The sequence below is a fragment of the Giraffa tippelskirchi genome, chromosome 2, assembly GCF_054371585.1.
Source record: "Giraffa tippelskirchi isolate mGirTip1 chromosome 2, T2T-mGirTip1v1.2.pri, whole genome shotgun sequence".
NCBI classification, from domain to species: domain Eukaryota; kingdom Metazoa; phylum Chordata; class Mammalia; order Artiodactyla; family Giraffidae; genus Giraffa; species Giraffa tippelskirchi.
The window spans coordinates 177,880,416-177,906,953 of record NC_137276.1 but is presented as its reverse complement, the minus strand read 5'-3'; the positions used below and the strand labels follow the sequence as shown (position 1 = coordinate 177,906,953).

Genomic DNA, 26,538 nt, shown 5'->3' with positions numbered 1-26,538 from the left:
GATTTTATTTCAGATGGGCCGTTTTAGTGTCAATATATACACAGAGACATGCACATAAACTCTTTGGACACTGAGAGACCTTAATTCCAAACCTCTGTAGATATCCCTACTATGAGGTTTTGCTATCTAAATGTTTGCCATAACAACTTATATAAGATGTATTTTACCTGGAATTCACTACCTGAATGAAAAAATCTCATAGTGAATTCACACGTGTGGGCTAGCAAAGCATTTAAGTTGCAGGTGCATCCAGGCCAGGAGATGGAGAATGTGTCACATCCAGGGCCCAGCTGCTCTTTCAATAGGCTCAGCTGCGCATTCGTGCTCTCAACTTGCCACATTACCAAGTGGAAATGTCTTCTAAGAAAGCCAAAAGCCTGTGAATTAAATCGGTGAACCCAAGAGGCTTGAAAAGCCTGTACGTGCAAAGGAAAAAACGAAGTGATAAAACATGCTGAGAGAAGCGAACTGCATAAAGTGGCCATGGTCACGTCCCTAAGGACTACCCACTAATATCTTCAATATGTAAGAAAATTCAGGAAAAAACTTCTGAAGAAAACTTCAGAAAAACTGGTGTTTGGTGTTCTAAATGCTTTCTATTATAGAAAGATTCTTTATGGATGGTTATGTAAGTGTTTGAGTGTTTTTGTGATATTTATTAGAACTGATGAGCTTTCCAGGTGGCTCAGAGAATCCACCTGCAATGCAGGAAATGCAGTTTGATACATGGGTCAGGAAGATCCCCCAGAGAAGGAAATGGCTACCCACTCCAGTGTTCTTGCCTGGGACATCCCATGGACGGAGGAGCCTGATGGGCTGCAGTCCATGGGGTCGCAAAAGAATCTGACATGACTTACCGACTAAAACAAACAATTAGAACTGATAGGGTTTTTTTGATGGATCAGAAAAGCATTACTGGTTTTTCCGTTCCCAGTTATGGTTTATAGCTTTTCATTCTCCAAAAATCTGCTATCCAACATGCTTTAAGCAATAGATTGAATTTTTAATAGTATTTATTTATTGGCTGCATTGGGTCCTAGCTGAGGCTCACAGCATCTTTTCATTGTGACACGCAGTCTTAGTTGGCCTGTGGCATGTGGGTCCCTGGTTCCCTAACCAGGGATTGTACCCATGTCCTCTGTATTACAAGGCAGATTCTTAACCACTGGACCACCAGGGAAGTCCCTGGACTTGGTTTTTTTGTGTTTGTTTTTTCTATAGAAATGAGGATGTCTAGTTCTATGATATTAAAAATAAAAGGTTCAAGAGGAACCTTGAAACTTTCTCTCTTATATTTTCAAGTTGTGTAGTCACTGCATTTATTTATTTTTGTTATTGACATAGGCACAAACTAGAGATTGTTTATAATTAACTTTTAGTGCCAATTTATACTTAGCCTGTATAATACTGTGATTTGAATTTATTTCTTCTGATGTTAATTCTGGATGTAACCTAAAGTAAATCCCTTAAACTGAAAACTTCGTTTTTCTTAGTTAACTGCCACAGTAGATCCCTGAATATGAATATTTAATGAGATTTCGCAACATTATTTAAAAACTAGAATTATTTGTTTCTCAGGTCATGTCTTTCAAGTAGAAGATAACATAAATTCCTTAATAATGAAATAATAATAATAATAATATGTTGGAACTCATTCTGTTGGCCAAGGATTCTTCTGAATGCTTACCTGAGGTAATCACCTAGCATTTACCACAAACCACTGATATTGGTACCGTTGTGCCCACTTGACAAGTGAGAAACAAGGTACAGCATCTCAGTCCCATAGCTAGTAAGCAGTGGAGCCACAGTCATGAATCTAGGCAGCCTGGCACCAGACCCTAGGCTCTTTATCACTGGGGGAACTTTTCATGTAGCTTATCCAGAGCTATAGTGATTCATCAAGTGAGGTCTAACGACTCACCATTGGTAAATCTCTTCTTCTTAAACCTGTATTTTGTACATTACATCTCTGGGTCTTCAGGGCTGTGTAGGTGGAGAAATGACTTGGAAGATGCCTGGTGGGAATATTTAAAAGATAACTAGGAAAGAGAGAATTGAGTTGATTCCCAACCCATTAGTGCTCTAGGGGCAGGGAATGGGAAGAGGACCTTCCACTTCCAGCTCACCTTTTGAATGGTGCCCCGTGGGAAACAATCACTGGTGGCATTGACAGATATGCCACTTAAGGATAAAAGAGGTTCAAGGTCAGAGATCCAGACAAGTCAGCTGTCCATGTGACTACTAGGGAGTTCTGTCTGGAGTGCTATTTCTCAGCCTGGTTTTCTTTATAGCCATGCTAAGGAGAACTTTTGGCCATTTATATTCCTGCTCAGCGCCCCCACCTCCGAACAATGACATTTTAATTCCACAGATACACCGCACAGTACATCTGTTTGGATATTCTCTTTATGCTTTACCCATAAAAAGAAGGGGTTTTCATCCCCCAAAAAACAATTTTTGCTTCCTTGGGGCAGTGTCACCCCCACTGGGAACGTGTAGCCTGGAGGCACCAATACATTGAGTGATGTGAGTAAACACTGGGTGAGAGAGTGACCTTCAGTAAACAGGCCTGGAGGGGGCTCATGAGCTTCAAGGTTAAAGGGCCCCCCAAGGGCAGGGTAGTACCTAAGGTAGGTGAGAAGAAATTTTCTTAAATATATGAGATCGTGTGTTCTTTGACCTGGGTCACCATCCCCACCTCCCCAGATGCCACCCAGAGGTATGTTAAAGAAGATTTTCTCTCTTCCTCGTTGTTCAGCCACCAAGTCCTGTCAGACTCTTTGCAACCCCATGGTCTGCAGCACACAGGCTTCTTTGTCTTTCACTATCTCCTGGAGTTTGCTCAAACTCACATCCAGTGAGTCAGTGATGCCGGCCAACCATTTCATCCTCTTCCTCTTATTATTCACTTAACTCTTGTTTTATCCTTCCCTCTGTGTTTTTAAGTGTAGTCACTACATAATCTAAAATGCCATTGTGTTGTTGATGGTATGTATCATTTCATGGTGGTGACTTGAATTGTCTGTTTTATTTAGAGATCAGCTTCCCAAGAAGCTTGCTTTACACTCTTTTTAATTAAGTTCAGAAAAATGGCTACTATTCCAATTTGCAAGAAATGGGTAATGAAAGTGCTTTAACTAAAAACTGTTGTGTGTTCACTTGAGATCTCCGAATTCCCAAATAACGTCCTTTAGAAAGAGTCAAGCAGCAGTTGGTGTTCCAGATAAAGAGCAAACTGACTGTCCCCTGTCCTGACATAGCTTATTTTCTCCTACCTGGTCCCTAAGTCGCTTGAGTCATGTCAACTCTGAGACCATCTGGGCTGTAGCCCTCTGTCCATGGGATTCTCCAGGCAAGAATAGTGGAGTGGGTTGCCATGCCCTCCTCTAGGGGATCTTCCTGACCCAGGGATCAAACCTGTGTCTCTTTTGTCTCCTGCATTGGCAGGTGGGTTCTTTATCATTTAATTACCACCTAGGAACCCCAGTGCTGTGTAGGAGGAAATACCTAACCTAGGCAGAACTCCCTAGATAAATGTCCTGCTGAACTTTTCTTGTTCGAATATCTTTCTTCTTGTGATTTTGCTGCTTCAGTAACTTTATTCTGAACTCAGTAACCCAGTACACATATAAAATGCCCTAATTAAACTTTAATATCCTCATATAATTACTTACTAGAAGGCATGATAAAGAAGTAAGGTGCTCCTATATTTTTCTTTTCTTGCAAACAAGCTGTGATTTTTCAACTGGTCAAAGGGCTGGAGGCATTCCTAGAACAAAAAGGTTGGTGAAGAGAGCTGCTCTTCAGACATGGGAAAGGCAGTCCGCCAGATTATCATCTGAAGATGTGAAAGTACTGGAAACCAACCAGAGAAACTGACCCCAAGAAGTCAGAGAGCTTGTTGGCAAAGGATAATCTTACATTTATAAGCGGCGCTGCCGAGCCTGGATAGACAGAATCACTAGGGGAGCTTTTCATGTTTTTCCTTCTCAACTCCCACCCCAGAGAGATTCTGACTTCATAGGTCTTGAGTGGGATCTTGGGCACTTGTGTTTCCTAAAAGCTCCCCCAGGGGATTCTGATGTGCATTCAAGGTTGAGAATCACTACTTTAGATTACAGAGTGCTTTCACATACATTATTCAGGGTTATGTATACATAAAGAGATGAAGTAGAAACATTTTAATTCCTTTTTATTGTATAAGTGAAGTGAAGTCACTCAGTCATGTCCGACTCTTTGCGACCCCATGGATTTTCCTCCCATGGGATTTTCCAGGCAAGAGTACTGGAGTGGGTTGCCATTTCCTTCTCCAGAGGATCTTCCCCACCTAGGGGTCGAACCCAGGTCTCCCGCATTGTAGGCAGATGCTTTACCATCTGAGCCACCAGGGAAGTCTTATTTATTGTATAAGGAAACAGGAAGGGACAAGAGTGGTAACTGAAAATGAAAAGATTACAGAAAAATGTTTCCAAAAATGGGAGGAAAATACCTTCACCTGTGTAGGGCTAAAATTAGGGATGATATCAATCCATGGAGTGTAGAACATTAAGGAAAGGCCTGTTTGTTCATATTTCCTGCTCTGTTGGAATATTCTTGAGATGACAAAAATTCCCTTCCCAGAGAAGTTTAAAAATAGTTATCCAGTATTTAATGACTATTATTTTCTAAAACCTTATTTAGTCTACTCTCTAAATGATAAATATTAGAGAAGTAAAATGTTTGTTGTTAGAAGAGAAGTTTGTTAGAAAATATCATGTTACTATTTCCATGTGCATTTGGGGCCTGTGCATATGATTGGTATGTATAGATAGACAACGTGACTTCACAGTGATCCTTGCAGCTTTCAGATGGTTATAATTAATAATTCTGCAGATAAAAGTGGCAAGTAGCAACTTGGTTGTAGCCAGCCAAAGGATAATATAGAGCCTACTCTGGGCTCTCAGCTTAGAGGAAATAGAAGTCAAGTCACAATGAGGAAGAAGAAAAGTAAGTTGTGATCAGAAAGTAAGATATTGTGTTTTGAGATTTTAAAAGTGGGCAATGACAGAGCTTAGGCAATGACCCAGAGGGCGAGTGACAGCTACTCTCAAAAATGTAGAGGCTAAGCTGTTATCTCCACATTAGCCAACAAGATGGAGAGGAACAGTGCTTCCGGTGCAGGAAAGAAAATCTTTCAGACCCTAAGTATTTAAGATAAGGAACTTCAGTTGATCACCCATTTTTCCCTCTAGTTTCCAAGTAACAGAGAGTGACTAATAATAACAGTAACAATAGTTCAGCACTTGGAATGTATCAGCATTGTTCCAGGCACTTTGCATGCATTCCAACATTCACAACAATTTTTGTAACAGTCAGTACACCTTAGAAAGCATCACTACGAAAAAAGCTAGTGTAGGTGATGGAATTCCAATTGAGCTATTTCAAATCCTGAAAGATGATGCTGTGAAAGTGCTGCACTCAATATGCCAGCAAATATGGAAAACTCAGCAGTGGCCACAGAACTGGAAAAGGTCAATTTTCATTCCAATCCCAAAGAAAGGCAATGCCAAAGAATGCTCAAACTACCGCACAATTGCACTCATCTCACACGCTAGTAAAGTAATGCTTAAAATTCTCCAAGCCAGGCTTCAGCAATACTTGAACCGTGAACTTCCAGATGTTCAAGCTAGTTTTAGAAAAGGCAGAGGAACCATAGATCAAACTGCCAACATCAGATGGATCATCGAAAAAGCAAGAGAGTACCAGAAAAACATCGATTTCTGCTTTATTGACTATGCCAAAGCCTTTAACTGTGTGGATCACAATAAACTGTAGAAAATTCTTCAAGAGATGGGCATACCAGACCTCCTGACCTGCCTCTTGAGAAACCTGTATGCAGGTCAGGAAGCAACAGTTAGAACTGGACATGGAACAACAGACTGGTTCCAAATAGGAAAAGGAGTACGTCAAGGCTGTATATTGTCACCCTGCTTATTTAACGTATATGCAGAGTACATCATGAGAAACGCTGGGCTGGAGGAAGCACAAGCTGGAATCAAGACTGCCGGGAGAAATATCAATAACCTCAGATATGCAGATGATACCACCCTAATGGCAGAAAGTGAAGAAGAACTAAAGAGCCTCTTGATGAAAGTGAAAGAGGAGAGTGAAAAAGTTGACTTAAAGCTCAACATTCAGAAAACTAAGATCATGGCATCCGGTTCCATCACTTCATGGCAGATAGATGGGAAAACAGTGGCTGACTTTATTTTTATGGGCTCCAAAATCACTGCAGATGGTGACTGCAGCCATGAAATTAAAAGACTCTTACTCCTTGGAAGGAAGGTTATGACCAACCTAGATAGCATATTAAAAAGCATAATTAAAAGCATATTACTTTGCCAACAAAGGTCCATCTAGTCAAGGCTATGGTTTTTCCAGTGGTCATGTATGGATGTGAGAGTTGGACTATAAAGAAAGCTGAGCACAGAAGAATTGATGCTTTTGAACTGTGGTGTTGGAGAAGGCTCTTGAGAATCCCTTGGACTGCAAGGAGATCCAACCAGTCCATCCTAAAGGAGATCAGTCCTGGGTGTTCACTGGAAGGATTGATGTTGAAGCTGAAACTCCAATGCTTTGGCCACCTGATACGAAGAGCTGACTCATTGGAAAAGACCCTGATGCTGGGAAAGATTGAGGGCAGGAGGAGAACAGGACGACAGAGGATGAGATGGCTGGATGGCATCACTGACTCGATGGACATGGGTTTGGGTGGACTTAGGGAGTTAGTGATGGACAGGGAGGCTTGGCGTGCTTCAGTTCATGGGGTCGCAAAGAGCTGGACACGACTGAGCAACTGAACTGAACTGAATACGATCATGCCCATTTTACAGATGAAGAAACTGAGGCATAGGGTAAGCACCTTACCCGATATGAGTTTTTATGAAAGCTATCAGCAAAGTAAGTGCATCGAGTCCGAGGAAGGGGCCTGGTGAGATATGAGGCCGGAATAATACATTGGAACTTTGTTGAGGAGAGCCCTAAACACCAGTGACCAGAGTTTGAACCTGATCTGTGGGTAGGAGAGAAATGATGTAATCAGCACTATTATCTTGAGACGATCGACTTTTAAATGTGAAGAAATTAGAGAGGCTGGACTCAAAGGACAAGTCAGGGCTCTGTTGGTCCTGCTTATAGGATAGGTAGTGAGGGGGGTGACAGGTGAAGGTTAAAAGAAAAGACATGTTTGATGTCTATTTTACATGTCGGATGCTAAGATTCGGTAACTGGTTGGATGCAGAGGGTGAGGAAGAGGGAAGAATTTAATTAGAATCCAAAGTTTCAAGTCTGAGTAACTGAGTGAACTATTGACAGATTTAGCAGAGGCATTTTGTGGGGATCAGAGGGGCCGCATGAGTGGCTGGCTTTATGGAGTAAATGGAGAATCTGTCATTTGTTATGTGAGCAGGCAGGTGTAGCCGGAAGACCACAGCAGAAGCTGGACACATAAATTTGGAACTTTAGAAGAGTCTGGGCTAGAAAGGAAACTTTTGGTGTCATCTGCATAATGGTGCTGTGATTAGAAACTTGGGAAGTGGATGAAATCACTGAGGGTGGGAAAAGGAAAGAATAACGACCCTTGGAAACTTTAAACTGGGAGACAAGCAGGAGGGAGAAGCCAGCAAAGGAGGCCAAAGGAGAGCAGTCAAAGGACAGGAACTCCTGAAGGTGTGCGTCATGCATCACAAGGGAACGGAAAGTGACAGTAAAAGTCTCAGTCGTGTCCAACTCTTTGCAACCCCATGGACTATATAGTCCATGGAATTCTGGAGTGGGTAGACTTTCCCTTCTCCAGGGGTCTTCCCAACCCAAGGATCAAACCCAGGTTTCCCGCATTGCAGGCAGATTCTCTACCAGCTGAGCCACAAGGGAAGCCCAATAGTATATACGAAAATGTAAGAAGGTTCCAGAAAAGAGCTGACTTAGCAGACCCTCACAGAGGCCAGGAAGAATAAAGCCATTTGGAGTTGTCGATTCTAAGTATATAAGGATCAAGAGTAGCAACACAAGGGTAGGAGGTCGCTTCCAACTGAAAAGAGAGAGTTTATCAGGGAGACAAAGTTCACAGCACTGGCCTATGTTTCAAGAATTCAACAGCCAGGAAAAAAGAGGACAGTCACTTGAAGGGGTGAGACATGGAAAGTGATTTGTTTTGTTCTTAAGATAAAGAAGACCGCTTAAATCTATTGTAGTCAGAGATTAAAAAAAAAAAAAGCCCTAGAGAGGATGAGTGAAGATGCACAGATACTCTCAGGTGCTAGCAGCAAAAACCCTTCCTGTGGCAGAAATGGCAACAGAATGAAGTTCTAAACTGTTTCCTAACCTTGTCATAAAACAAGCCAGGGGTCATGGAGCCATGATCCTAACCAAGTCCACACAGCAGCTGTCTTCGAGAACAAGGCAATGGGGTGAGGGTGCCGGTGGGGGCGGAGTCCACTTCTCTGGGGGAAATATGTGAATTTAATCCATATATCCCAGGGCAGAGGGAGAGAAGCAGTTCTAAAGAGTCTTGAAACTTTTTTTTTTTGGCTGTGCTGGGTCTTTGTTGCTGTTCAGGCTTTCTCTAGCTACAGCAAGCAGGGGCTACTCTCTAGTTGTGATGCATGGGCTTCTCATTGCAGTGGCTTCTCTTGTTGTGGAGCACAGGCTCAGGATGAGCAGGCCCAGTAGTTGCCCTGAGACATGTGGCATCTTCCTGAACTAGGTATTGAACCCGTGTCCCCTGAATTGGCAGTCTGATTCTTAACTACTGGATGACCAGGGAAGCCCCAAGACAGTCTAAAGAGTAAAATATCTTCTTTCAAGGTGTAGGGAGAAGAGGAGACTTTGATAATAAATCTGGGGTGGAAAATATTAAGATTTTCCTTTTGTAAGTACTCCTTGCACAGTGTAACCTTGTAAATACTCTATGTAAATGTTGGGTCACTTTTACCTGATTTTTCGAAAAAGAGATAGTTAAGTGCACTTAAGTGTCTGGATGTTATTGTTCTTACTCTATGTGAGTGAACTCAACAACCTCCTGGGAAAAAATTAAGTAGAAAGGCAAAAATATTGACTGTGGTTAATGGATGAGTGTTGGCTTTGACTGCTAGAGGCCTCGGAAGGACAAACGCTATGAAACAGTCAGCAAACAACCTGCTCCCTTGTCCTGTCCCTTCCTGTCCAGGGGATGGCAGTGGGCAATGCTAGGCAGCTAGAACAGAAAAGAGATCAAAGAGGTGCAGAGAGACTCTGAGTTGCCAGGGGGCATGCATGCCCTTCCTCATCTGCAGGATGCGCTGGTACCCAGTCTGTCCCCATGGATTCAGAAATGGTCCCTGGGGCCCCATGGCTGTCACACTGCTGCAAAGTCCTCAGACACGGAGAAAACCCTGGAGGTTGTTAGCACATCTCCCTCTGGACATGAAACTGGGCTCAGCACCAGCCAGAGAATACCAGCAGGGATTTGCTCTTCTCCATGCTTAGTTAATGGCTATTCCCTGATACCCAGGGAAGAATTAAGTACAATGCATAACTCATACTATATTACACACTCAATCCCAAACAGCTGGGCTACTGATGAAATCTAAAAAGAAGAGAGAACTGGCTGTCCTCCATCTATACATAATGTATTCATAATAAATCTCTCAGTGAAGAGGTATAAAGAACTCCTATTTCTGCTGCAGCCCAGGGAAACAGAGCATTTGGCAAGTATCCATCGAGTCTCATTAGCAGAGACAACCAGTATGGGAACTCCAGAGGGACTCGCTCCACATTTCTATTAGTAACAGCCATTTTTTACCTGAAACATGCTAGTAATTTTCTTGCTCACAAAATTTAGTTGGCCTGAGGATTGATAACTATGCTTTTTCTTAATAGTTACTGAATATCCTTCATGTTCTAGAGACTACATAACAATAAAGCATCTCTTGTCACATTTTTTTTGTTGTTTTTTGGCTTTATTTCTAAAAAGATAAAAGAGTAAAACCATTCCCAGAATGACTTATTTTCAAGAAAATGGAAATAATAAAACGTAAAACAGTAGAGTTGTATAAAATCCTACATTATGTATGAAATACCTACTCTAAAACTTACTGAAAAGTATTAACTGGTGACAGTCAAGAGCATTCTATATGAATATAAGAATTTTGATTCTGGTGTGGGTCGTAGTGATTAAGGACAAGGCTACCCACTCTTGGGGTAGCCAAGTGTGTTGTGTCAGAACACAACATTTTCCTCTTAGATTTTGCTTGCGAAGTGCAGCACCCTGTGAGGAGACCCCTGGGGTCAGAGCCACTCACCAAGCCAACCAAATAATAATGGTTGACACCAGATAGAAACTGATGACAAAATGGAAGATATTTGTCGAAGATAATTTTTACTTAAGTTACTACTGAAATATTTTCTCACTATAGTTAGAAAAGTGTCTCTCATGGTCATTTAGACTTTATAACAGTAAGATCATCTCAGTGTCTAGGAGGATCCTTACCCTCTTTAAGGAAGAGAAATACCACATGCATTTGATCATTTAATAGCAATTTTGGCTTATTAAGAGATGATTTCAGAAAAAGGGGCATATAACTAACCAAGGCTCTTCAGAATGTTTATATGATCTGTTAAGAAATCATTCCCACTGACTCATTTTTACAGTAGGAAAATAGTATATACAGAAGTGTAAGCAGACAGTTAAAAAAAAAAATTCTGCCTTTCTTAGAATTTAAATGCCTGTCCCAGCATTACTGAGATAGACACAGAATTGTCTTATCTTTTCTTTCAATGCCTGCTTGAATAAAGCAGCTGTGCCACCATTAAACATTCTTCTATGAGGGACACTTGAGCAACCTCTAGTTTGTCTCTATTAGGAATATTCTTCAGAAGACATCTTTATTTTTCCAGACATTAGTTTAGTTCTTCAGAATAGATTTCCTATTGAAAATAAATTTTCTGGAACGAAATTACTGGATTAAATGGTGTGAATATTTTAAAGCTCTTCTCAAACATTTTTCTAAGTAGCTTTCCAAAAGGCTATTTATTAATTTACCTTATACCAGCAATGTATGAAGTTATCATTTTACTCTTGGCTGAAAAGTGAAAAGTGAAAGTCGCTCAGTAGTGTCCGACTCTTTGCCACCCCGTAGACTCTATACAGTCCATGGAATTCTCCAGGCCAGAATACTGGAGTGGGTAGCCTTTCCCTTCTCCAGGGGATCTTCTCAACCCAGGGATCGAACCATGGTCTCCCACATTGCAGGCGGATTCTTTACCAACTGAGCTATGAACAAGCTGCTAATAAGACTACATTACCTTTATTTATGTTTATTTCATCCCTTGCAAGCTTGAAAATTTTTGCAGCTATTTGTTCTCAGTATTCTGTGTGTGTACTTGCTTTTTAATTCTTGTCTTTTCGGATTATCTGTCCCAGCTCAGTCTCATCTGCTCACCTCCCCTTTGTTGCTTTATGTAGGCTCCCATGATTCATTCAGCTACTGGGTAGATGAAAAGTCCCCAGTGGGACCTGACCAAACCCCAGCAATCAAACGCCTCGCCAGGATCTCCTTCGTGAAGAAGGTCATGAAGAAATGGTCTGTGACTCAGAACCTGACATTCCGAGAACAGCTGGATGCTGGGATCCGTTACTTTGACTTGCGTGTGTCTTCCAAGCCTGGGGACGCTGACCAGGAAATCTACTTCATTCACGGGCTCTTTGGCATCAGGGTCTGGGATGGGCTGATGGAGATCGACTCGTTCCTCACCCAGCACCCCCAAGAGATTGTCTTCCTGGATTTCAACCACTTCTACGCCATGGATGAGGCCCATCACAAACGCCTGATTCTGCAGATCCAGGAGGCCTTTGGAAGCAAGTTGTGCTCAGCCTGCAGTGTGGAGAGCATGACGCTGCGGACCCTGTGGGAGAAGAAGTGCCAGGTAGGAGGAAACAAAGAGAAACTTCCAAGGGCAAGAACGGAACTCTTCCTGCTTTTCCTGTGTCACCAGCTCTAAGATATCTCACTCCAGGGCCCTTGGGGTAGAAGGCGTAGAGTGTTTGGGATAATAAAAATCTGGTTCCTGGGCTCTCAGATGGCTCCAAGGGCTCCCCTGGGTACCACCTAACCGGGATTGACACCTGCCTAATATTTACTACTTGTTTGGCAATTGGTTGAGCATCTAAATTGACTTTGAATGACCTAGCCAGAACCCGCCCCAGGCAGAGTTGTGAAATAGAACCAGTTAGCCATTACCATTTTTCTATCTCCCATCCAGTCTGTTTTCACCCTCCTCCTTCCCCTTAGGGATAATCTGTCCCATTGTGCCTTCAACTCAATGTCAGATCATCCCTGACAAATGTTAATTGATAGGTAGAAGCATTAGCTGACAAAGGCACAGGAAGTGATTCATCTCAGAGGTGTTAACATTTTTAAAGGTGTTTGGGTCAGTGGGGGAGACAGAGTTAAGGAAGGAAAAGCCCATGAAGGGATCAAGGCTGGAAGAGCACCCCTAAGTTGAGAAGAGCCCAAACTTAGACCCATGATGCAGAAACTCAGGAAAAGGAGTGTGAGCCTCAGATAAGTTCTTCTCTGGCCCCAGAGGATGGTGATGGTGGGAGAGGAGAGCTTCAGGAATGGTCAGGCTCCAATACAGACTCTTTAAAAAGGAAAAAAAAAAAAAGACCTTTCATTCACAGTTGCTCCCTTACTCATAGATGTATTAACCAAAACATCTTCAAGAGGCAGTTATTTTTGAACCGAGAGAAGAGCTTTTAATTAAGAATCAATTTAAGATTACTAATTTGCAAATATATGTTGAATACCAAGTGTGTGCCAAGCACCAAACTAAAGCACTTGGGTTAAATCAGTAAATAAAACAAAGATCCTTGCCCTGATGGAGATTTCATTCAGGTGGAGGGAGATAGATCATAGGTAATAAATATGATAAATACAATATATAAAGTGTTAGAAAGTCCTGGGAGCAATGGAAAAAGAAAGGCAAGCAGCGTAAGGGGGAACCAGGGATCTGTGGGTTGGAGAGTCAGTCACAATTTTAAATAGTTTGATCAGAGTAGCCTCGTTGAAAAGATGGCATTTGAGGGAGTTTAATCTATTGGGGGAAGAGCTTTCCCAGCAGAGGAACCAACCAGAGCAGAGCCCCAAAGCAGGAAGGCACCCGACATTGTTGAGGAAAAGCAGGAGCTGTGGGGCTAGAAAACAGAGCAGCAGAGGAGGTGAGAGAGATAGTGTGGGATCGTAGGGGCCTTGTAAGGACTTGGCTTTTACTCTGAGTGAGGAAGGTTCTGGGAGGGTTCCAAGCACAGGGTGCTATGGCCTAACTTAGGTTTTGATGGCATCCCTCTGGTTACTAAGCAGAGACTTGGAGTAGAGACATAAGGGAAGTATGGAGACCAGCGAGGAGAATCTCAGTGGGAAGTGGTCAGATTTTGAATCCAGGAGAAGTTAGAGCTAATAGGGTTTCCTCATTGATGGGACCATGAGGATTCAACGATGACTCCCAGACGTGGCCTGAGGAGCGAGAAACACTGGGTTGCAATGTGCACCCCTAAATGGCTCTACAAAGCCTAATGAGCCTTTGGCTCTACAAAGACTAAAGAGTTAACTCTTAGTGTCTGTTAAAGTTATCTAAGCTATTTTTCTTCACTAAAACTTTCATAAGTGATATTTTGCCAAACATTTACCACACCTCTCCCCTAAACATAAGTTTATATCTGTTTGGACTCACAAGCCTAATTTGGAGAAATTTTTCCCCAGTGGAATCTCTCTCGTACAGCATTAAATAATACTAGTAACAAGAGCAATAATAACATTTATGGGACTTTTACAGTGTGCTAAGTACAAGGATTAACTCATTAAATTCTCTCAACAACACTGTGACATAGATTGTCATTATTATCCTCATTTTACAGATTTGAAAACTGAGGCTTTCCTAGGAGAACATTGTTGGTGAGTGGCAAGGCTGTCACAGTCACAGGCTGTCAGCTCCCCAGAGTTTCCACAATTCTCAATGCTTTCCCAGGGCTGTTCACACACCTTGGTAATTTTCACAACCAGAGTCATAGATTATGCTAACAAAAACACTTTGGCTTTATTTATAAGCCTCTATTATCATAGGTTTTCAGAAGGTTAGCTGAATGGGAGACAAGGAAGATCTGTGAATGGGCCTTTGAATATGAGGATTTGGGTAAGGTTAAACTTTGAGCTAAGTTGGTAAACAGGTTATAGTTTTATAATTTTGTACACAGATAGACTGCCATATTGCATACTAGATCATTTAGAAATTTGCAAGAGAAACAGGTAATTTCAGGAGTAACGAATCATGTGGGCAGTGAATTTCTAGCAGAGAGTAAAGCTCTGTTATAGTTTTAAGTGTGGGCTAATCTATATCATTCAACAACCAACACCCCTAAAATTATGACGGAAAGAGACTGTGATGACATGTCAGAAAAAAGGCTTGTGTCGTCAATTTGAATTTCAGGGCTTCCCTATTCCACTTTCTTTCCCAAAGGTTTCCCTGCCATGCCTCTTCAAAGCTGAACAGAGAGATCTCCAGCAGAGCCTCAGTCACCTCCCCACTGCTGGGGCATGCCACACTGGTGGTTAAACTTTAAATATTCATTATGTAATGAGCTGCCTTGCATGTAACCCCCAGAGTATTTTATTACCATAATTTAATGGCAAGAAGTGTACAACCATTCAGTCACATTTCATTTACTCCATATGCAATTACATCCCAGCTCACAGGTATATGCTGGTACATTAGTGGCTATGGGTTTTGAGGATACAGTGAATGAGAAGATTTCATCTACAACTTGGCAGTATTTAGAATCTTAATGAGAAGGTAAGAAGAATATGTGACACTAGTTAAATATAAGACAACTGATATACAATAACAAGTCAAAACTGCCTCAAATGTACTGTAGGAAGAAAAGGGTTTGTAAGCCATCAGTTGAAAAATAGTATATAGTCTAAATCTACATCCCGGGGCCCTTGGAAAAGAATGATCAAAATAAGAAGAGGTCAGTTAAAGAATAATTCTTACAGGAAATGAGATTTTAAATATGAGTCTCGGGAGACAACCGGCACATGAATCGCTGAGCTGGAGGGAAGAATATCTCGAATGGGAAAGACAGCAGAGTGAGGTCGGGAGTCTGATGCCAAACACAGGCCCTGGGCAAGCTGCTGCCCCTAGAGTTCTGTAAAAGGAGTCCTGGTGTGCTAGGCCAACCTCCTGCTGTAGAAGGAAATTACCCCTCTAGCCTTCAGGATCAGATTACTTGAGAGGCTCCTGAGGAAAGGCATAAAGCCCCTTTTGTAGAATGTGTCCTTTTTGCACATTCTCCAAGGCAGAGTGAAGAATGGCACTGTCCTTTCAACCCCTGACCCTCTGCCCAGGGGCCAGGAGCACAGGAAGTGGTCTGACGGGCCGTGTTGAAGGATCATGCAGCCTTCCCCCTCTCCTCCCACTGTCCAATTCACAGCCAGCTCTTCACCCTTCTGGATGCTGGAGACCCCGGCCTTCCAAACAAGCCAGTTACAATGCCAGCAGGAAATCCTCCCCAATCTCCCAGGCAATCTGCTTACGATGAGCCTGTGATTAACCTCATTAACACATGTGTTTACCACAGACATCATTAGTAGTCAGTCAGACATTACTCAGAGCCTTTAAACACAACGAGAACAACCATTAGTCTGTTCAGTGCATGGAGCCTGGCGCTCCCTTGCTCCATGCCTTCCAGAGCAGCTAGGCTCCTTAGCCACCAGCTGAATGTGCCCTGGAAACAAGACCCACATTCAGAGTCTTGCCCCTAGGTGCCTGGAGGATTATGCTCTTGGGCCAGCTATCCAAGGATTGCAGTCCAGGGAATGTAAATACACAGGCTGGATATTCCCTCAGGAAAGAATCCCTGCCACCCAGGAGAAGAGAAAATACAGTACTGACCCCAGTTCAATTCCTGGGTCGGGAAGATCTGCTGGAGAAGGGGTGGGCTACCCACTCCAGAATTCTTGGGCTTCCCTTGTGGCTCAGCTGGTAAAGAATCTGCCTGCAATGCAGGAGACCTGGGTTCGATCCCTGGTTTGGGAAGATTCCCCTAGAGAAGGGGAAGGCTACCCACTCCAGTATTCTGATCTAGAGAACTCTATGGACCATGCAGTCCATGGGGTCGCAGAGTCGGACATGATTGAGCTACTTCCACTCACTCACTCTGGAAACCTAAGCAGCAGAGCTCTGGACTGGGACAATCCCTGTCTCTCAGCTGCCTTCAGAAGCTAAGTAATGCTGCGATGTAGCTTGCTAATTATTTTCGCAATATTGCTAGTATCACCACCATCCTGGGAGGTCCCAGTGGAGACTCATCCCCTACTCAAAGTCTTCCCTGTCTTGTGCAGCTCCTGCTCTCCCTTCCTCATCTGGAAGGTTTCATTCAGAATCAGCACACACAGCTGAAAACCTGAGACCTCCCAGATTAGTTCAGTGTGTCGATCTCAACCCAAGGGCTCAGGGTCAATTCCGTGAGCATAGAAGTCTTAATTTACACACAGGACCAACCGCAGAGGTTCTCCACCTGGGGTCCAGAGATTCCCAAGGGAAGGGGCTCAGGGTAGAATTGAAGAAGTCCATGAATTTGGATGGGAAAAGCACTGCCTATTTACTTTCAGCCTCTAACTGAATATCAGCATAACCACTGATAGGAGTGTGGCTCATGAATTGCCCTCCTTTGTTTGTTCTGAACGTTTCAGGTTCTTATCTTCTATCACTGTCCCTTCTACAAGCAATACCCCTTCCTGTGGCCTGGAAAGAAGATCCCAGCACCTTGGGCCAATACCACGAGTGTGCGCAAACTCATCCTATTCTTGGAGACCACACTGAGTGAGCGCTCCCCCCATGGCTCCTTCCACGTGTCTCAGGCTATCCTCACGCCTAGAGTGAAGACCATTGCCCGGGGCCTGGTTGGCGGCCTCAAGAACACACTGGTCCACAGGTAGGAATGAGCTTCCTTCCCACAAGTGAGGATTAAAAAAAAAAATCTCTTTATCTTGATTTTCTTCTGAATAAACAGCAGTAAAACTATATACTTTGAAGATTTAAAATAACAAAATTTCAAAAGCATAGTATTTGAAAAAGCTGTGCACTTGAGGTGACCTGCATGAACTGTAGACAGAGGATTTCTAAATAAAATATTCTGTTGAAATACACATATCATACCATGAATACTCTAAATTTCAATAGGAAAGCAAAGCTCTTTCAGCCACCAGCAGTCTGCTCCTGTTCGTGTCGGGCTTGCAGTTCTGTCTTTTTCTTGCCCCTGCCCTCGAAACTGCCCAAGAGTGCATGCTGTTATGAAGCATTAAATGAAGCTTCTGGGCCAGGTGCTAGTGATTCAGAGGTGGCCCACCCAGGATTTAGGGTGTCCTTCTCCCTTCCTTAAGTGACAGTCCTAAGAAGCAGCTCAGGATACCATGTCATAGCTTCAGATACATCCTTGGAGCATTATTGATCCTGACTGTACAGTTAGGCAGGAGAAGCTCCAGAAATGTTGTATTAAATGATGTTTTTTATCCTGGACACTGATAAATTACATTTGTTGTCAAGAAAAAGTATGGCTTGTATATACGTACAAGTATGCGTGTATGCCTATGCCTGTGTATAAATGCAATGTTATAAATACATTTACCTAATAGGGCATCCCTTGCAGTCGGAGCTGAGAAAGCTAATATATTTGGGTAACAAGGGATATTTACAAGAATCACTTCTTTCCCAAGTTCTATTCTAGGTGCTGAGCGCTGGTGTTCAGATAATGAAAGATCCACCCAAAAAATGTGTCCCTGTCTATCTGGGTAGTTTGGGTAGCATGACTTCCCATAACAGGAGCTCACCTGGCAGTGGTTTGGATAACAACCTGAGAGCTCCTGATTGTGTTGGCCATGAGCAACATGGCTCTTTTTGGCTCTACTGTCTTCAGTGAATTACCTGTGCTTAACTTGGGAAAGAGTTTCATAAACCAAGATCAGGATTATGAACTTTCCTTTGTATAGTATATGCTCACATATCCATACCATTTCCTTATGCCTTTGGTAAATTTGTCAAGTAATATTATTTATTTATTTATTCACTGATGAATAGGAGCTAGATCCATAGACACAAGATGAATAATCTAGTCTCTGCCTCCACAGATGTACATTCTGTGAGGAAAAATAAACATGTAAATTTCTGTGTAACACTGAAAAAAGTGAAGTGAAAGTCATGTCCAACTCTATGCAACCCCATGGACTGTAGCCCGCCAGCCTCCTCTGTCCATGGGATTCTCTATGATAAAGTCTGTGCAGAGAGTTGTACTTACATGGGAGAGGAAGTCTTTAAAAATAAGGATTGTTATATCTTATTAGCCCGATATATCTTATCCCCCGGAGGAGGAAATGGCAACCCACTCCAGGATTCTTGCCTAGAAAATCCGATGGACAGAGGAGCTTTGTGAGCTACAGTCTATGGGGTTGCAGAGTCAGACAAGACTGAACACACACTCACGTGTTCCCTGTAAATTCACATGTCAAAGTCGTAACCCCCAGTCCCTCAGAATGTGGCTGTATCTGGAGAAAGAACCTTTAAAGAGGTAGTTAATTTAAAACGAGGCCCTTCGGGTGAGCCCTGATCCAATCTGACTGGTGTTCTCGTAAGAGGAGATTAGGATATGCAGAGATCTGGGGGATGGGTGTGCACGGAGAACGGACCCTGTGAGGACCCAGGGAGAAGGTGGCTGTCTGCAGGTCAAGGAGAGAGGCCTCAGGAGAAACCAAACCTGCCAACACCTTGATCTTGGACTTCGGACCTCCAGAGCTGTGGAGATACAAAGTTCTGGTGTTCAAACATTTTCTTACAGCAGCCCTGAAAAACTAACGCAGTCCCTTTACAACAGGCTGCCTTTGACAAGTTTCCTGATGACTCTGAGCTGTGGTTTTTCTCACCAGTTAAGTGGGGTTAGTAATACCGCACAAGATTGTGGAGTCTTAACAGGAAAGTGCCTCCCACAGTGCCTGGCACAAAACAGGCCTGCCAAGCCCATCCCCACAATGGACCAGCCTTGCTCTCAGTGGGCCTCAAAGCCAGGGAGGACGTTTCTGAGCTGCTCTGCAGCCTGTGAGATTCGGCGCCTCACAGACCATAAGCAGTATGTGGCTCAGCTGTCTGCGCTGATCTCTTGGTAAAGAGGCCTTGGGGAAGGCTAAGAGTTAAAAAAATAAAGCAACTCCTGCTCACAGCGGGTTCTGCATTCCCCTTTCTTTGTGCGCAATCCTGGTTATCTGATCCTTGCCCTGGGGAACGCTGCCATGACCCAAAGGTGACACAGAGCTCTTTGTTGGCTCTGGCTTGAGTCAGCTGACGTGCCTCCACCAAACGTTTAATTCTCATTTCCCCATGATGACCAGAAGGTGGCACCTGCATTTCATACTTAAATACAGACAAGCGGGTGGTTTTTTTTTTTCCTAAGAAGGCTTGAATGCATCAGATTCTGTGCTGCTGTGGCCTTCCCATGGGCCACTCCTTGTTCCAAATCTGTCTCCAAAGGAAGACTGCATTTTTGACCCTCCCCTCTCAGGACACAGCATTTTGTGCTTTAGGAAAGTTTCCTACCTCCACCCTCGAATCTCTCTACTATTATGATTCCTTCTCCCAATACTTACATAATACTTATCACATCCTAGGCCCTCCTCTAAGCACTTTACACATATTACTTTATGTGCCAACTTTATTTGTGATGTGTGTGCTGTGCCAAGTTGCTTCAGTCATGTTTGACTCTTTGCGACCCTATGGACCATAGCCTACCAGGCTCCTCTGTTCATGGGATTCTCCAGGCAAGAATACTAGAGTAGATTGCCATGCCCTCCTCCAAGAAATCTTCCTGACCCAGGGATCAAAGCTGCGTTTCTCACACATTGGCAGGCAGATTCTTTACCACTAGCACCACCTGGGAAGCCCCCACTGCTTTATTTAATTCCCCCCAAATCTATATGAAGTATTATTATGGTCTCCATTTTACTGGGGGAGAGACTGAGCCACAGAGACTTTGTATAGGTTATAGTCAAATCAAGGGTGTTATTAAGTCTTCAGGAGTCCCAGTTAAAAATGGAAGTACCCCTGTGATAGTGACCTACTATGAATGAATCAGCTATGAATCTAAAAGTGCAAATCAATATATGAGATGTGTTTTAGCCCATGGCTGACCGTAGAGTCCACTGAGCAAGGGAAGAGACCCAGGACTGATTATAGTTGTCAGGATAAAAGGGAGAGAAAGAGAAAGACACAATGCTGCCTGGCTTTGACTGGGTTGCCTGGGGGAGACTGAGAAGTCGGCTGTGTGCTCAGAAGAGGGAGGGCAGCTTCCCAGGAACAAGGAGCAGAGAAGGTGACAACCAAGGACAGTGTTACCAAAAGAAGAGAAATGGGGCCATTGAGAAATAAACTCAGTTTATTTTCAGATTTTACCTAGAGAAAATCCTTCCTAAAAATACTCCAATCTCTTAACCAAACATTAGCCCTGGTTTGTGTCTTCCTTACAGCATCCTCAATGTTGCAAGCATTTAGTGAGCTATTTTCCCATAATGTAAAACTTAGTGCTTCATTACTCCCTCCTCTATACCACTCATGGTGTTTACACTTACTACTAACAGGAACTATCACATTAAACTGTCATCATTTGTTTACATCTCTGAATTGTGAGCTTCTTTGGACATAACATTCTGGCTTTCACATAAAAGTCCTCAAATTATAACATGAGACTGACAGTCTGTCTGTAAGACAACTGTGAACAAGCATTGGTCTGTTAAGAAGCCACATATACTGCTGTATCCATATGGCAAAAGTGAACTTTGACCCCTACTTCACACCATATATTAAAATTAACTTGAGATGGATCTTAGATCTAAATATAAAAGATAAAATTATAAAACTGTTAGAAGAAAACAGGAAAATATCTTGTGACTTGGGAGCAGGCAGAAGTTTCTTAAGTTTCAGAAACCATAAAAGAAAATAAAAGATAAATTAGACTCCACCAAAATTAAGGAATTCAACTCACCAAAATAGACCACTGAGAAAATTAATAAGCAAGCTACAGGTGAGGATAAACTTCAAAAGCATAATATCCAGAATATATAAATAACTTCTACAACTCAACAGTTAAAAGAAAAGAGCAAAAGGGAGAATGGGTAAAAGAATTAAGCAGATAGTTCCCAAAGAAGATACATAAATGGCCAGTAAGTACATGACAAACTGGTCAACATCATTAGTGATCAGAAAAATGTAAAGTGAAACACCGTGAGATAACTTTTCATACCCACTAGAATGGCTAAAATTAAAAGAGACTGATAGCACCAAATTTGAGAGAGAATGTGAAGCAACCAGAGCTCTCACACTTTGTTCATGGAATGTACAATGAAACGACCTCTTTGGGAAGAGATCTGGAAGCTTCTTATAAAACCAAATGTAAATCTCACATATAATGAAACAACTTCACTCTTTGATATTTACCCAAGAAAAATGAAAATAAATGTCCATAAAAAAGACTTATATAAAGATGACCATAACAGTTTTATTCATAATATCCAAAAACTGGAAACAGCTTGTTTACCCATCAGTAAGAAAGTGGATAAATTGCAGTGTATTCATAGAATGGAATACTATCTGGTGATTAAAAAAAAGAACAAGTTGCTGATGCGTGCAGTGACACAGATGACTTTCAAAACCATAATGCTGAGTGAAAGAGCCTTACACACAAGAACAGAAAATGCATGGTTTATGTGTAGTTCTAGACCAGGCAAATTTAATCTATGGTTAAAAGAAAATCAGTGTAAGTACTGCCTCTGGGAGAGTGGGGGCAGGGCTCGATGGGGAATATGAATTCAGGAACTTTCTAGGATGCTGGTAATGTTCTCTACATTGAGATGGCTATGGGTTATGTATATACATTTGTCAAAACTCAACTAGTGTTCACTTAAGATTTGTGCATTTTATTTTGTACAAACTTTATGTCAAAAGAAAAAATGAAAAGAAATACTGAACCTTAGTTAATGATCTTCTTACTGAGGTATTGAGGGGAATGCTAGTGGTGCTAGGGGTAAAGAACCCATCTGCCAATGCAGGAAACATAAGAGATGCAGGTTCGATCCCTTGGTTGAGAAGATTCCCTGAAGGAGGGCATGGCCACCCACTCCAGGATTCTTGCCTGGAGAATCCCATGAACAGAGGAGCCTGGCAGGCTACAGTCCATAGGGTCCCAAAGAGTCAGACATGACTGAAGCGACTTAGCACACATGCACATATAAATATTTGTAGTTGGAATTTGTCAAAAAATATAATATGGATTGATAGGATCACAAAGAGTTGGACACAACTGTGCGACTGAGCATGCACTGAGCACAATGAACAGATATGTGGTAAACAAATAGAGTAAAATGTTAGTGGTAGAATCTAGATGTTTGATATGCTTCCTGTAAGTTTATTTCAGTGTTGCAATATGTTTAAAGTTTTAATGATAAAAAAATTTCATGGTAAAAAAAATTAAAGAACCCTCCAGTAATTAGGCTCTTGATCTTAATTTTTCAAGGTCCTGTTGACATTTTGTCTTTTTGGTGATTGAGGCAAAGAATTTCCTCTTCCAGCACAGAAATTCTGAAAGTACAGGTGTCTGATGGAATAGACATCACTCTGTCCCTGAAAGAGATTATTTATATAGACCAATTTGGAGGCAAAGGTGGGGGTTTGTGGTTTATGCCTCTATTGGCATGCTTTTGTTATATTAACAGAAATGTGTTCTTTCCTTTTCTAAACACAATTCTCTGTTCTCTCTTGCCCCAATACTCTCCTGCATAGAAATCTTCCTGCCATCCTGGACTGGGTGAAGACTCAGAAGCCAGGAGCCATGGGGGTCAACATCATCACGTCTGACTTCGTAGACCTGGTGGACTTTGCCACGACAGTCATTGAATTGAATGACCTCCTACAGGAGGATAGAGCTTTGGCTAAATGCTGATTTAATTTTTTATTTAACTTAATATTGAAGTTGTTGATCCAGGCTAGAGTTCTGAAGGGTTTCCTATTGGCCCCTGGGCAGTGATGGTGAAGTGAGTGAGAGGACGGGACATTTTTTTCCCCTCCTCACAGGGTTATTTGGATAAAATTATAGGGCTATTAATTGCATTTTTCCCAAATGAGACTTTTTAAAAACTGAAGTCCAAGGGAAGAAAGCATGTTTCTTATGGTCAAGGTCAGCATCTCCCTAATGGCATATGATGTTGAATGTGATATGGAAATGGGGTCTCCAGTTTCCATTGGGATGCTGAGTGTCCCCTGATTGGCCCAGTTCCCTGTTGTCTTCTAAGATGCTGTATTTGAGCCAGAGAGAGCTGAAGCAGAAAGGCATTCCTGATCCAAAGGATGGCTCAAGGCAGATGTGGACTGCCTTGTGGGTGGCTCATTCACCACCCTGGGGCTCTGAAGGGAGAAAGGTCAAGCACCAGTTTTCTCTAGGCGTGTTGAATGTCACCAGTTCCTCCCCAAGAGTAAGATGTATCTATCACCAAGGTATTTCAGCCGCAAGCTGTTCTTGGCATGCTTGTGCTTGGTAATTGGTCACCTTCATTCTTCAGATAAACAGTGCATACTGTCCCTGGTATCAGAAAGATGTTTCCCACTTTTAAAACACTGATTCCTCTCCATTTCTTTGACCCATTCTTAAAAATGAAAGGAACAACACTGGTACATCTTTTCAATCTGAGGCCCAACAAGAGATAGACATGCATGTCTGTTGCATGCCATATTTCTTTGATCTAATTCTGTAGGTCTCCCCAAAATGGCTGCCAGGCAAGTGCCTGCATTATTTTGGCAAAGTCCTCTTTGGAGTGGGATCTTCCAGCCAGATTTTGGAATTGCATTTCACTGCTGTCTGTCTAGAGCTTGAGTCTGCTCTGTGGGACTCAACACTAAAGGAAGGCACCTTGTCCGTGACACCATGGAGGCAGACACAGGATGCGTGGGAAAGTGCAATGGATTTAAGGAGGCTCCAAGTGGATATGGAGCCATTCTGTAAATCCTTGAACACAAGACTACCTCGGGAACATTTAGGATGACGATATGTCATCCAGCAAGTAATACCCAGTGTCGGAACACTTCCAATTTGTGTCTTGATTGTTCTACTCTCTGCAGGTTATTCTGAGCCTACTAATCACTGCAGGAGGGCTTTGAAACTCAAGAGGGGATTTTATTATTATTATCATTATTTTTGATTGGTAAGAGGTGCTTAACTACAAAGAGCCCTCTTGTGTTTTATTTATTTATATATTCATTTATGTATTTATAGATTAACTATCTTCAGTGCTTCTTCCTTCAAGAGCACTCACCAAGGAGCTTCCTGATCTCTTCTCAGCAGGCCAGATGGCCCTCAAGAGGACCGCACATCTCAGGACCGTGAGTGACTTTTGACTCTACTGTAGAAGCTGTAGACATTCTGCCCCCACCCCCACCCCCCAGTCATGCTGGGGATGGTGCTCAAGTGTAGGTGTAGGTGTGGTCCAGACCTGAGACACCTCTACCAAGCCACACACTGGAACAGAAGACGAAATGGGTCATAAGGAGCTCTCGGTTCCAGAGGAAAACCCTCTAGAAGAGGGATGAAAAGGAAGGTAGTAGAAAGAATGCTGGGCACAGAAGTGTGAGCACTTGAGTGCTCCTCACAACTCTCTGAGAATCCCTAAAGAAGTGCCAGCATCTGGATCTTAAGGCGGAAAGATAATCTGGAATGCTGGACAGCTGTGTGCGTTCATGTGGATGGTTGGACACCCTCCCAGCAGCTTCCCCATCGTGTTCTCTGATGCTCATGGCTGGATTTTGCATGCTGCCTGCAGTGGTGGTGTCCGAGCTGAGCTACTGAGAGCACATGCACCGCCCCACCCCCACCCCATGCTTGGTCTTCCAGCCTTTGTTTTGCTTAGAGTAATTTAAGCCCCAGCCTTTAGCTTCCACAGCTTGAGAGGTCACAACACAAAGGCTTCTGGGGAAATATGGTTTAACTGTCCCTTCTCTTGGATTTGAATCTCTCTCCAAAGAGGTTTCTGGGATTTTGCTATTAATTTTTTAAGGCTTTCTGTGGAAAGGCAGAAGAAAGTGAGTGCCTCGCTTTCTTAATTTTCCTTCAATTCTGGTATTAAACTTCAGTGATAAGCTCTGAAATTCCCTAGCCTACCCTCAGGGTTTTATTTGTGTTGTCATTGTTTCATTTTGATCTTGATCTTAGTACTTGGTCAACTGCTAAGGACTAGATCATTTCCTTTCTTTTAATACTTTGTTACTTGGCAAAGAGATATATGGAGGCAAGAGGAGAATTGTTCTGCTCTGTTTTATTTCAGCCTCAGCTTTGCCCAGGTGCTTGGTGCTATGAGGCCAGGTGTGTTGACAGGTATCTACACAGGATGCCAATGACACCCAAGGGCTGCTGACTATTCAGTAAAATGTTTACATGATTTTCTCCTTTAGTGTTAAAATACATAGTTGCACTTCACTTGGGTTGTAACATTTAAGTGCACCTCAGTGTTCGCATGATAAAAAAGCACAGAAAACAGTACCAAGGTCGCATGCATGGAGCCTTGCTCTTTGTGGAGGGTCAGATGCTCACTCCTTCGTGCATGCATTTTGAAATTCTGCACAGGGAGTTCTGGGAGATAGGAGGAGGATTATTTACAGTTCATCCTTGATAAACACCCCTGAATTGGCAGAATTGCTGCCCTAAGACCCAGTTGCTTAATATATTGTAAAGGATGTGTGTGTTCTGCTCCTTGACCTCAAGTCAAGCAGGAGACTCACTGATGGGACCAATCGGAAAGAGACTTTAGGTCTATGACTCCTCTGCCACTGCCAACAAGAAAAAAAAAAAAATGGTGACCCAATCACATTTCTTGTTCTTACAAGTTCTGGGGACTTTTCAGGTCAAACAAGGCTATAACATTCACTCAGGAGGAACTTCAAGATCAGCGAAAAAGCCACTTGACTGAGCCAAAGAGAGCTTTGGTTTCACAGGATTTGGGGCCACATTTATTCTGAAATAATATACTGAGTTTTTCTACAGTTCCCTAGACCTTTTCCCTCATGGCCACACCGCCATGGCTTCGTGGCAAAGGGGACTGTCCACGCGTGCTGCAGGAGAAAGATTACCACCCTTGTACACCCTCTGAGCACAGGCATTCAACCTAACTACTAAGAACCTGAAATTTGGGGGCAGCTAGCTGACTGTGGTTTGCAAAACAGCAGACAACATCTCCTGTCAGAGTAGAGCAGTGTTCAAAGGCTTGAACTTTGAACCCTTCTGAGGTACCACGTGGTTTCATGGATACAGAAGATATTCTTAGGACTAGAGGCCAAGGTCAAGGTGGAATTAATGGAAGGGAATGAACAATTATTGAGGATTAAATTTTAAATTAATGGCAGATCTAAGAGGGTTATGCCAAAAATTATACATTTGCTGTATTA

The 26,538-nt window shown here is 42.7% G+C and overlaps 1 protein-coding gene across 1 annotated transcript in view; it reads left to right on the top strand.

Moving 5' to 3' along the window:
- PLCXD2 (phosphatidylinositol specific phospholipase C X domain containing 2) overlaps positions 1-25,240 on the top strand; it is a 49,755-nt gene extending 24,515 nt beyond the window's left edge. The window contains exons 2-4 of the mRNA XM_081542657.1: positions 11,483-11,943; positions 16,767-17,008; positions 22,891-25,240. Coding sequence (XP_081398783.1) covers positions 11,483-11,943; positions 16,767-17,008; positions 22,891-23,050 — 863 coding nt within the window. The 3' untranslated portion in view covers positions 23,051-25,240. The remainder of the gene's footprint in view (positions 1-11,482; positions 11,944-16,766; positions 17,009-22,890) is intronic.
- Positions 25,241-26,538: the final 1,298 nt, after the last annotated feature.